Source organism: Triplophysa rosa, linkage group LG7 (genome assembly GCF_024868665.1).
Source record: "Triplophysa rosa linkage group LG7, Trosa_1v2, whole genome shotgun sequence".
In the NCBI taxonomy this organism is placed as follows: domain Eukaryota; kingdom Metazoa; phylum Chordata; class Actinopteri; order Cypriniformes; family Nemacheilidae; genus Triplophysa; species Triplophysa rosa.
The window spans coordinates 4,233,181-4,245,803 of record NC_079896.1 but is presented as its reverse complement, the minus strand read 5'-3'; the positions used below and the strand labels follow the sequence as shown (position 1 = coordinate 4,245,803).

Genomic DNA, 12,623 nt, shown 5'->3' with positions numbered 1-12,623 from the left:
AACTGATGCTTCGTGGGGTTTCCGTGAGCATAAGGCTGATGGAGAACAGGATTCAATTATAAAGGGATGGAAGGACAGACGTACCTGCTGGACAAGAAAGCACTAATGAGATCTATGTGGTATCTCAAGGGGGAGGTCTGTTCTTCTAGACCCCAGTGATCTCACATGTGTCTTCTCTAAAGTTTCAGAGGATAAATAGATGTATTAAAAGTTTTACCTTCTGGACAGTAAAGGTTCTGATCACATATTCTGCAAGAGGCTCCGTCTCGATCAACGTCACTTTGATGTCGCCGTACACCTCCGTCTCGTCCGGCCAGTAGCGCACACATTTCACCTTAAAAAACACGCAGACATCCGCATACAACATCAACATTTATGATGCCTTCATCTTACAGAATTTTTGTCTACATTGCAGCACAAACCGTTTCTAGAAGAAGTATTATCAAACAAGTCCCGGATGACATAGCATTACAAAGCGCTGTAATTGGCCACGTGTCAGAGAAGATGCTATCTCTGTATTAACAACCCCTGCGGTTGGAGTTCACTGGAGCAAATCATCGAACACCGGTCGTTATATTCACTGTGACACCAAACGGCTCTCATTGGGACTATCGAGAAGTACCTTTGCACCTAAATGTGGTCCATTTTAGGATGTCCTCTAAAAGTTTGTGTCTCGCGAAATCTGTCAAGGACATATCGGTGTAATATTTGACAAAAAATATAAAAGCATCCACATATGATATTAGATTTTCTATTACTGTAATGCATCTATTTATTATTATCATCAGACAGATTCTCATGACTACAATCCAGAATTTTTCATTTTGGGGTTAAATACTGTATGACCTCGACATGCAACCACCCGCCTTACATATTTATAATCGTATACTTTGAGTTCACTGCTTAAACTCTTTCAATTTAACCTTAAAACCATTGTAAAATGTGTATCAAGTGGAGGCGCGCTTTCTAAACATCATCCTTAATCCTGTGATAATTATTAAGGGAAGAGATAATTGAAGAACACCTACCCTGCCCACTTCCACCAGGTTGGTTACCATGACGATACTGGCAGAATTCTCCTGCCAAATCATCCTCCAAAAATCCCTCACTGTTTCCTGCATGGGGCCTACGGGAGATGAGGAGGAACACGTTTAGAAACAAAGGCACCAATGTGATCTTGCACCAACATAACTACAGATAAGACACTACAGTAACACTTTACTATCTATTTTGTTACTATTAGTGAACAAACAAGAAATAACACGTCTACCGCGTTTATTAATCTTAACTGGTGTTCATTTCAACATTTTTAATAGATCAATACAATAATTCAACACGTATTGCCCATTCATATGTATGTTGTTTCAGTTTTCGTCGATAAGCGTGATATTAAATACCACGATCATTGATACTGTAATAATTCTACGCATACCGTAAACTATTCAGCACCCATTTCAAATTTAGCCTCAAGTGTCACAATGGTTCAAAACTCTCTCTCTGGCTCATACACTTGTAGTTTGAGAGTGATTCATTGACCAAAGATCAATTTTTATTTTTAAAATGATGTTGATAAATAGCATAATAACACCGTTATCGTGGATTCTTTTGGCCATGCTAACCGTGATTCATTGAGCAAAACAAATGGCATCAGTTTTTTCAGCCTAAAACATGTCGCCAATTACCGCGATAAACACCGTGAACATGAATTCTTTTGGCTGTGATAACCGTGCCGTGAAAATCAAACCGTGACAGGATTGAAGGAGTACCCAACTCTTCAACTTTTCAACTTTTTCAATATTTGAGTTTGATATGTTGGCACCATTACATTTTTCTCCACATCATCATGTCTATACACCTTAAGATCAAAAGGATTTCTATGCTTTTTTCAGCAGGGATGTTCCAATTAGTCAGTTTTTGTGTGCTTTTGAATACAGAGACAGACGCACACTGATAGTTTTGGGTTCAGAAACTCTGTTGGTTTTGCTGATGTTGTATCTTTGTTCTCTTAATTACCTTGTGTGGCTATGTAGTGCCTCTGTCTGTGGTAGCCCTGGGAAACAAGATGAAAAAGATGAAAATTATCCAGATGAAACTCATTTTTTCACCTGCACAAACCGCACGCAACAATGAACTTCATTTAAGCGCAGACTTTGAAACAAATTCTGCATTCAACGAGACATTAAAATTTAACTTTCCGAAGCTTTCACTCCATTAGCATTTTAACCACCACAAAACAAATTAGTGACCAGCGTAGCCTTGCTCCCGTCAAGCTCTTAAACACACTGCTGAGGTTTATGACCGGGTCTCTCCTATGATGGTGCCGGTAATTGTTTTATTTTCAGGAATGAGATTGGGTGGTGCGATTATAGTCTGAGTAAGCTCGTCTATAACATATATGGACATATTCACTCTCATTCATTTTGTTATAAAAACAATCATGTCGACAGCATCATAATGCCATTTACATCAACGTGTTGGATTCAGAGCGCAAGGGAAATACTTTCATTTTGACCTGTCGCTAACTGAGGACGTGGCACATTAGCTGTGTAATTCACAGTAACTCATGGGAGTGTTTAGGCAGAGAAGAGAACTCCGATGTACGTTTCATTCACTATAAGCAGCTCAAATCACAAAAGATGAATTCATCTATTATGCCTTTCTCTGACGGCAAAGAATAAAGTTCCTCTCGCACTTTAGGAAGATTACACCAGTGGTTCTCAAACGTTTTCGTTGTAAGGCCCCCTTTGTGTAGAGTGCATCGCTTTGCGGCCCCCCAAATAAAGACTTATAATCTTAAATTTAACATTTTTATTTAAACAAAAACATATTCGGTTATACAATGTTGAAACATCAATTCTTTTGTCTGGTGGTCTTATTTTTCTGATGTTTGATTGCATAAAATCTATGATCAATTTCTATATTTCATAAAATGCCACAAAATCTGTGGCCCCCTGGATCCATCTCGGGGCCCCCCCCAGGGGCGACGGCCCCCAGTTTGAGAACTACTGGGTTACACAACACAGAAGCTTAAAGGCGCATATCATTTCATAATAGCACTAGTGGATATTATATGAATATAATATTACAATCCTATAGACATTTTTTACAGTAATGCTAATGTGCATTTTATTAAAACAAAACTTCAATAGGACCTTCTATCTTAATAATGGTGTGAATACACAGAAAAAGTTTTTATACTTGTACTATTTTTATTCAGTTTTTACAAATATAATTTTTGCTGTTTTTCTCATTTCTATACTGTTTTTCGTATGTCTCTACTGTTGAAATGTCCTTTTTTTCTGTAATACTGCTTTGCAACAATGCAAAATGCGATATAAAAATACATTTAAATTGGTCCATATGGCTGTATGCAGGGCTTTGGTCACCATAAAGAGTCTTAAACTGCAGACACACAGTCAGGTTTGTTTAATGCAACCATGTCATACTTACATCTATGTAGTTGGCGTTTATGTAGTCCGAATGGGGGTCTCCCTCCAGCGGTTGCAGCCGGACACGAGTGTGCTCGTCTGTGGGGTCAAATATTCACAGAAGAGCCAGTCTAAAGTTACACATACACTTTAAAGGGGAGTTACAAATGCATCGGCTGTCCGACAAACACAACTTTTGTACACATAATGTACTTTTGGGAGGAAGAACGAATCAAAGGCAATAACTAGATACATTATTCATACAATCAGAATTAAATTCCTATCATATGAAAAATAGTCATGGGTTTGGAAACACTTTTCTAAAAAAGAAAACGTCTGGTTTCTAAGCAACTCAAGCCCGTGTGCCCGAAGTTCAACGGCACACTCTGCAAAGTGACAATAAGAATCAGGCCATTTTCCCATCAGAAGAAGAGAAGGTACAGAGGAGAGATGATTCATGGCATGTAATTGATTTAATTACTCTTGAACCGCCAATCTTCATCTTGTCTTTCCTAAAACTGCCAAGAGTTTAACACTAGACTTTCCACCCTCAAAAACTGAACCTGTACGTTTCGGCAATTACCGCGCTAGATCGTGGAAAGGAGGAGGGTTAAAGGAAGGGTCTGACACCTGCTCCGCGCTCGCGTGTGGCGTTCTGCTTTGATCAAATGGAGAATGCAAATACGGTGTTTAGGCATGTCGACTGTAAGCCGGCGGACGTTCTCTGATGGCAGGAAACTCCGCACAATCCCCCATTCCCTCCTGACGTTCCTTTAGGAGTAACAGGTCCACGTCTATCGCTGTGAGAGCACATCACGATTGTTTACTCCCACATAACCCGCTTTTCAAGCCTGTTACTGTTCTTCTATCCGCTCGGTATTCACCAGATTATATTTTTACCTTTTTAACTCTCTCTCTCGCCTCACAAACAACTCAGCTGTCTCTCACAGGTGCTTTCATCTGTCTGCTGACCTCTCGGTTCCCCGAAAGGAAACGTGCGGGAGGGAGGCACAAACGAAGGAGACGGAGGGATGTGGACGGAGAAGGAGACGGGGCTAATTAGACTCCACTGAGTCAGTTGTCATAACAGCGAGAGCGAGGCGGGGATCCTCTTCACAGCGAGGGGCCAGAAACAAAGATTTAATTGGGAGAGAAACGACCGGACTGTAAATGCGGGCGAACCGTGACGCATGTACAGCAGTTCTTAGTTATTCCTGTAAAACTATTCAGATGTCTGGATAATCACCTGTTTAGGGGAAGAAGAAAGGATTGCTGGGGCCAAGAATGTTTTGAGAACAGCTGTGTTATTTTGTTGAAATACTTTGTGTTTGAATAACTGAAGCTATGACTTTTTTGTTAAAGACACGGCGTCCGTGTTTAAAACCGTCTCCTGACCATACCACATTTAAAAAATAGGTTTATGATAATGATTTCTAATTTTAGCCGGCAAGTACGATTTTGTCAGAAATCGGACATTTTATGTTTCAAACAGAGGTGAAGATAGAGAGGCAAAAGTTACGAATTCCACCTTAAATTTTGCTTTATAAGTACCAGGGTATTATCGATGATTGAAACTTAAGATTTCTGTAATTGGATATAAATAAAATATAGGCCTAAAATGATCTGAAAACAAATTAAACCAAAATAAGAAATGTTGTCGTAGCAATACACTGAAATAAGTTAAGGCACCAAAATAACAGGAAATAAATAAAAACTAAAATATTTAAAACATTTAAGTATTTAAAATATATAAATTATTAAAAATTAAAAAAACATTAGAGGTATTAAAATGCTAAAATTATAAAAACAGTAAAAATGTTTTTTAAAATATGAACAATATTTCATATAAATAAAATGACAAAAGCAACATAAAATTAATTAATCAAAATTAACTTGAAAACTAAAAATATTACATACAAGTAAATTAAAAATATTATTAAAACTACAATAAAGATAATCACAGCTTTGTAACTTTACGTTTAAAAAAAAATTGTTTATCGTAAGGGGGAAAAAACAATTACACCAAATAAAAACAGGAATTATACATTTCTTATCCCAAACTAATCTGATCAATGCAGGTAATAAAATACGGTCACACTTTATTTTAAGGTCCAGTTCTCGGTTTTAGTAAACTATTAACTACGACTTTTGCTTAATTAACTCTTAATTTGTTGCTTATTAATAGTTAGTAAGGTATAGTTGTTAGGTTTAGGGATTGGGTAGGATTAGGGATGTAGAGTATGGTCATGCAGAATATGTGCTTTATAAGTGCTTATAAACAGCCAATATGCCAATAATAGGTATGCTAATAAGCAACTAGTTAATAGTGAGAACTGGTCCTTATACTAAAGTGTTACCTAAAATCCTAATACTGTTAAAAAAGGTCTATCATAAGCATCCCAACCATACCACTTTAAAAAATATCGGTCACACTTTAGAATAGGGACCAATTCTCGCTATTAAATACAACTTTTGTCTCAATAAACTCCTAATTAATGTATATGAGGTAGTTTTTAGGTTTAGGTATTGGGTAGGATTAAAGTATGTAGAATGAGGTAATGCAGAATGAGGCATTAATTTGTGCTTTATACATACTAATATACAACCAATAGGCATGTTAATAAACAAGTAGTTAATGATGAATTTGTGTACCTTAATATAAAGTGTAACCAAAACATCCTTCATGAAATGCTTAAACACAAACAGCACAGCTCCTTGAAAGCTATGTGAAAACTCGTCTCTTTGAAAGTACCGTCCCAAAAATGTCAGCGCTCTCTTAATCAGCACTTTTAAAGCCCGTGTCGTCTTCACAGCTCTCATATATAACCTCCTAGCGCTGTCAGATAGCCCAGTGCATTATATACCTAAATAGGCTATTAAATCCCCCCCTGACAGCACAGAAGTTCCACTGTCAAACGGGCCGAGTGCTGTTCCGCACACCTTGTGGCGCGAGTGCCAGCCTTTCTAATCCACTTTAATCCATTTCCATCCGCTCTGGGATAAGACGCTTTGCTCGTGAAGTCTACCTGAGAGAAGTGGAAGGGGTTTTAGAAAGAGTCAGAAGTGTTTATGCGAGCGCTTTGAGAGCTTGGCATTAAGACAAGTGTCCTCCATATTTAAACGCGAGTCATTACAGACGGTTCATTTGCAACTACAGGAATGAATGAGATATTTTACAGACAAGAAAATTGAATTCCGCCTGAAATTCTCATGATCCCTTAGAGGGTGGTGATTCTATTACTTAAAACACAAATAAGATCTCTTTAATATCTCGATTGTTTCTCCTAGACGGTAACGAGATTAAATGGGGACTTGTTTAAGGACCTCCAAATCCCTTGTGTCTCGTCTATGTGTTTCAAAGAAGATTTTAACAACGTCTCGAACTACAGTGTGATTAGATTTACAAAGATACCAACGTCTGGTCTGATCTCTTTAATGTTCAATCTGTTTCTTCTAGACAGTAAGTACAGAGATTACAAACTGTGCTCAGATCTGCCAAAATACCAACGTATGCAAGCAAAAGTCTGAGATTTCTCATGAAACACTACAAATTATCTGGCTAAATCATCTATATTAAAGGCCCAATGTGTAATTTCTTTGGAGGATGTATTGACAGAAATGCAATATAATATACATAACTATGTCTTCAGAGGTGCATAAAGACCTTGCATAATGAAGCGTTATGTTTTTATTATCTTAGAATGAGCTATTTCTATCTACATACGCCGCCGGTCCCCTTACATGGAATTCGCCATGTTGTTTCTATAGTAACCCTATACAGACAAACTGCTCTACAGAGTGCGTTTCGTATATGTCATCTCCTTGAGTAAAGAAGTGAAACGTGACGTATAGTCCTGTGTCAGCCACCATAGTGGCCGCTAAATTTCATACATTGTACCTTTAAGGTAAAGGCTCTATGCTCATGTATGTCAGTCTCTACATGAAAAAATAAAAGTGCTTGATGATGTCATCAGGAAAAGACAATTGTTGCAGCACATACTGAATGATAAAAGGGTAAAGACAAACTTTGTATTTTCTTTTGGAATAACTTTTCTTTTTCAGAAAGTACACATGGCTCATTTTGATTTCATTTTGACCTTAAACACAACCAAGTGCCATCTAAGCAATACCATTAAACCTTACATGACCCGATCAAACAGTAAGTGGCTTTGTTATGTAAATGACATACAGTAGACTTCTCTTGATCAACTGTAGATATCGTAAGCATCTGTGAGCATTCTACACAAGCCAGCACACGTGAATGCTAAACCTCGAGCTTTGGTCAATACATCAGAAGAGGGTTTTTACAGGAAGACTTCAGAGGAACCAGAGGATGCTGGCAGCACTACGTGAAGGGAATTCACGTCAGATTCTGAAGGGCTCGCGGAGAAGATCCACACATCCGCAGGACTTAAAAGAACAAGGCACGCTCTCTTTTGTGTTTGGACTAATGAAGACGAACAGCCTGGACATTTATTATTCAGAGGGTACCTTACCTTGCATATTTTAACCTCAGATCCACCGAGGGAAAGATGCTAACTGGTTGAAATGAGTGACGGTTTGTGTAATGAGAGAATGTGTGCTGGTTGTCCATCGGGGTATCTTCCCTTTCAAGGGACGATTGAGTGACGCTGATGTGCAATACATCAAAATTGCATCAGGTGAATGATTTTTATTCAGTGACAGGAGCATATTCAATTCATACTGTATGAAGATATAAGGGAACATTTCCTCAAGGTCTCATTCGGTGGGAAGTTATTAGATCTAGTAATCTGCCTACTTGACATAGGGATCATAGGCGTGTTCCTGACGTGAAGCATGGAGGTAATTGGCAACAACAGTAGTACAGAAGAACAGTGTGCATCCTTCTAAGATGTCTTATTTTGGCCAAAAGGCAGCATCGTATGTAATCTTAATGGATAACATAATACCGCAACGCCGTGCCACAACATTACCTATACTGGATAAAAATGAATTTCTTTCTTAAAATTTTGTCTCGTTTTATAATACAAATATTAAAAAAAATCCAAAATAAAGGTACTTGAGAAGTAAAATGACAAATAAAATTCATTTTGATTTCTGAATGAAATTCTAAAAATTAAGTTAAAATTTCTGTCAATGTAGTACGAAAACAAAATACTTAATATAGAAACTTAAAACTCAATTTCTATTTTCGTACCCCATTGGCAAAATGTTTTGCTTGTTTTATGAATAAAAATGAATTTCTTCGATAAAATGTTTGTCTCGTTTTATACCAAGTGACCAAAAATATTCATTCTTGTTTCCTGAATGAAAATATCAAAATTTATTGAGTTTCAGTCAGTAAGCAAATGAAGAAAAACAAACCTGATGACTTAATATAAAAACTTCAAACTCAAAAAATTATATTTTCTTGTTCCATTTTTTGCTGGTTTTAAGCATAAACACACTTATTTTTAAAAAAAAAACATGACAGGTTAATTTGCTTTAGAAGAAAATGTCTAATGATTAATTTTTTTCAGATTTAAGAAATTTGTATCAAGTAACAAATATATATATTTGCAGAGCAGCATGGAGTCTAGTGATTTCATTTAACAATAACAAAAAAGTACTGATAGAAACACTTTTCGGTTGTGTTGCTACTTCAGAAGATGTGCAGACAGAACATATCAAAACTAACAGAGTTTCCCCAATGCCCTCTGAATCAATACTCTAAAGATGAGGGTTTATTTTCTATTGCTTTTTAAGATTCAAGTTGCTTTTCTCAGGAGAAGACTAACTCTTTAGAATGCTGCATTAAACTCAAATCCCTGAGAAAGAACTCAATTCCAAGTGGAAAGTTAAAATGTTTGCTCTTCCTCTCTACTTTCTCATCTGTTTGTACTCTTTTCGCATCTGGATCTCTGAGATATCGTCGTCCTCTGTTCGTCGATAAGACCCTTAGGTACGTTGCATCTTCCTCTTTGTGCCATCCGTTCTTTAACTGACCAGCTGCCAATGCATTTCCTGCGATCTCGGTCCAAACAGAGCATTCAGAGGGGCTTCATTCCACCACGCCAATCAAATCCAAACTAAACAGCTCACATCTGTCAAACAACCCCGTGCCAAGTCAAAGTCGCTGCTTTTTTTCTATATACATCTCCCTTTACTTTAAAAACAAACTTTATAAAACGGTCAGTTCTGATCCTTGATTCTGATTGGCTGAGCCGAGTGCTAAGCCATTATAAAATACCCCGATTTATAACAGCTGACCGCATTACATAGCCTAAATATCATTTTATTTACTTTATTTCATGAAACCTTACTACACGTATGGAAAAAACGTTTTATAAAAGCATTATCTGGGGACCTCGTGTGATTTATAAATGACCTCCCCACATCATTATTTCATGTGACGCATTCGCACGGGATGATTTTACTCAAATTTACTGACTTATTTCACGGATGTGATGGCATTTGCGTATAGTTTGTATAGCCTATAGTTGTATTGCGTTTAATGATATATGACCGTACCTGTCAGCATTTGAGACTTGCGATTGCGAACCGGACAAAAGATCACCGCGATCGCGGGTCTCAAATGTTACGAGAGTTTCCATGATAAATAAAAAAAAGGGAGACTCCCGGTAACTTATGGATATGACCCAGCACCCGAAATAATGCCAAAACACTTCAAAACAGCCTCTATTATTCGCAAACGGTGGATAAAACCTTGAAAAATCATATATGAGACCGCCAAATCACAGAGATCCCGATTCGCACAGGCTTAAGATCACAGACAACCTCTGCAATTAATACAAATGACTAACGTTACAGGTCCCCAGGTAATACTAATCTCGTGCGAATAGTGCTCAGGGCATATCAAGCGATCTCTAACAAAGCAATAGTGACGCATGGTACAAAAATGTTTAACTCACATAAGATTGTTGCGCCATTCCTATCGGATCCAATATTGACGGCACAGCACTGCTTTTAATTTTAGTCTCTCCACAAATCCAGCGTCGACCTGGGCCTTGTTCACAAAGGAATCCTCGGAGAAATGAAAAGAACAAACGCTCCATGTTTTTCCCACGTGAGCTTGAAAGTCTATAAAAATAAACTTTAACTACGCATTCATAATATCAGAATCCGAAGGAAGGTTATACAGCGACTGTGTTCTTCCACAACCAGGGATGGCACAATATTTAGCTATCATTAACGGCATGTTTGTTTATTGCTCACTCACTCTATCTGGTTACGCGCCACTTGTGTTACTTCAGAATTGTCATGCGTGAACCAGTGGGCGGGGCTAGAGAAGTAGTCATTGACATTCTTCCTGTGGAGGCGGTGTTCAACCTATCAATGTCGTCATAGATAGGTGCACTCCAGGATCTGGCGTTTGCTGGGCCTGGTGTCAATAACAGATGGAATCTAAGTAACAAGGGCGTTTTCAGTTCTGACACTTACATGATGTTCGCGTGATTACGATTCCCTCTTATATAAAAAAAGCTTGGGTTAAAATTGTGGTTTTAATTCATGGCACCTTTAAGAATACAGAAAAGCAGAAATTCGCTTTGAAGTCATATGGGGGAAATATTAGCCATATTCTCATTTCCCCCTTCTGGTTCTCTGATATGTAAATGTTTGCCAATAACAGTTTATTTTGGGTGAAGAGTCTTGTGAATTATAGATGACCATATGGGCTTGAATGTTTGACACTGGCTGCTAAAAACACAGAAGAGATGAGCGAAACAGGACAGATGTCTCCAATTGAAACGGCTTTTCTTGTCTCCAATAAATTGTGAAAGTTAATCAAGGAGCACCCGGCCAATTCTGCGTTTTCCGTCCTGGCACGGTTTGTAAAAAGTTGCTCCAATTTAGGCTGGTTAAACCTGTGAACACATCTTTAAATCCTTCATGCAAACTTCTTTTGGCTCCTTTGGCTCCCGTTCGGTTATTTTAAGCTCGATTGAAGCTCTAATGCGATATCACTTTAATATTAAATGTTGACAGGAGTTAAAGCTGAAATAACGCCAACATTTGCAGACACATTAGCTTAATCATTTTGAAGCCGATGTGTTTAGTTAAAATACTTTCTCCTATGTCAGCTTAATATGCAGGGACAACTATTAAGTACACCATTCGCAGGTTCATTCAGCAGAAAAGTGTAAACACTCCGGCACTATGAAAACATTTCTCTGTTTGCTTGAGTATCAAGACCAGCCTGACGCTGGTAGGGCAGAAAATACCCACTTCACCTTTAAACCAGTAATAATGATGTTTGAAAATCCTTGATTTGAGGTACGAGACGTGCTGCTGCCCTTTCGGCATTCGAAATATTGACACAAATTCATTGAAAGATTATTCTGTTAAGCAAATCAATGAAGTGGCGTCCTTCTGTCAGTAGATATAAACCGTGACGTGTAAGTAAACAGATGCTACAGTGTTCATAGTAGCAAACACAGTACATACGCATCTATATATATAATTTTATTGGTAACACTTCACATTAAGGTTCCCTTTATAAAGCATTTGTAAATGTGTTCATTAATGATTAATAAGTCTTTTACAAATGCATTATAAAGCAGTTATAACTGCGTAAATAAAAAGGGATTCTAACGAAATACCTGCCAAATAGTAAGCCATTTTTAACTCACATGTTATAAATGCTTAATAAATGTATTTATTCATTATTTATTTGCAAAATAGGCTGTCATACTGGAGACTGTAGGGTGTTATGTTGATTTTTCTTATTATTGTATATTTCATAAATGGTTCACATGAATCTACTATATTAAGGCACAATTTCATGGTTTGCTAACATTTATAACTCTTATTTTTTTTATACTGATAAGCAAGCAAAAACTGAATTGGATAAGCATCATGATCTGAAGGCATTCTGGAGGGCACCGTAAGACATTCGGAATCGGATCAAGTAAGCAACATGGTTTGAAAAGTGACATAAGATATACAATAATAAGAAAAACCAACATAACACCCTACAGTCTCCCATCTTACAGCCTATTTTGCAAACAACATCAAGATAACAATGAATCGGCTTTCCAGTCAAATAAATAATGAATAAATACATTTATTAAGCATTTATAACATGCAAGTTAAAAATGGCTCACTATTTGGCAGGTATTTCATTAGAATCCCCCTTTTTATTTATGCCGTTATAACTGCTTTATAATGCATTTGTAAATGACTTATTAATCATTAATGAACACATTTATAAAT

General features: G+C 37.3%; 1 protein-coding gene across 16 annotated transcripts in view; it reads right to left on the bottom strand.

Annotated features, from left to right (window-relative positions):
* ptprt (protein tyrosine phosphatase receptor type T) overlaps positions 1-12,623 on the bottom strand; it is a 214,112-nt gene that overhangs the window by 16,377 nt on the left and 185,112 nt on the right. For all 16 annotated transcript variants that reach the window (XM_057337370.1, XM_057337367.1, XM_057337369.1 and 13 more), the window contains 4 exons: positions 3,451-3,527; positions 2,014-2,050; positions 1,029-1,126; positions 218-334 (listed from right to left, as the gene is read on the bottom strand). In XM_057337370.1, the coding sequence (XP_057193353.1) occupies positions 218-334; positions 1,029-1,126; positions 2,014-2,050; positions 3,451-3,527 (329 nt within the window). The remainder of the gene's footprint in view (positions 1-217; positions 335-1,028; positions 1,127-2,013; positions 2,051-3,450; positions 3,528-12,623) is intronic.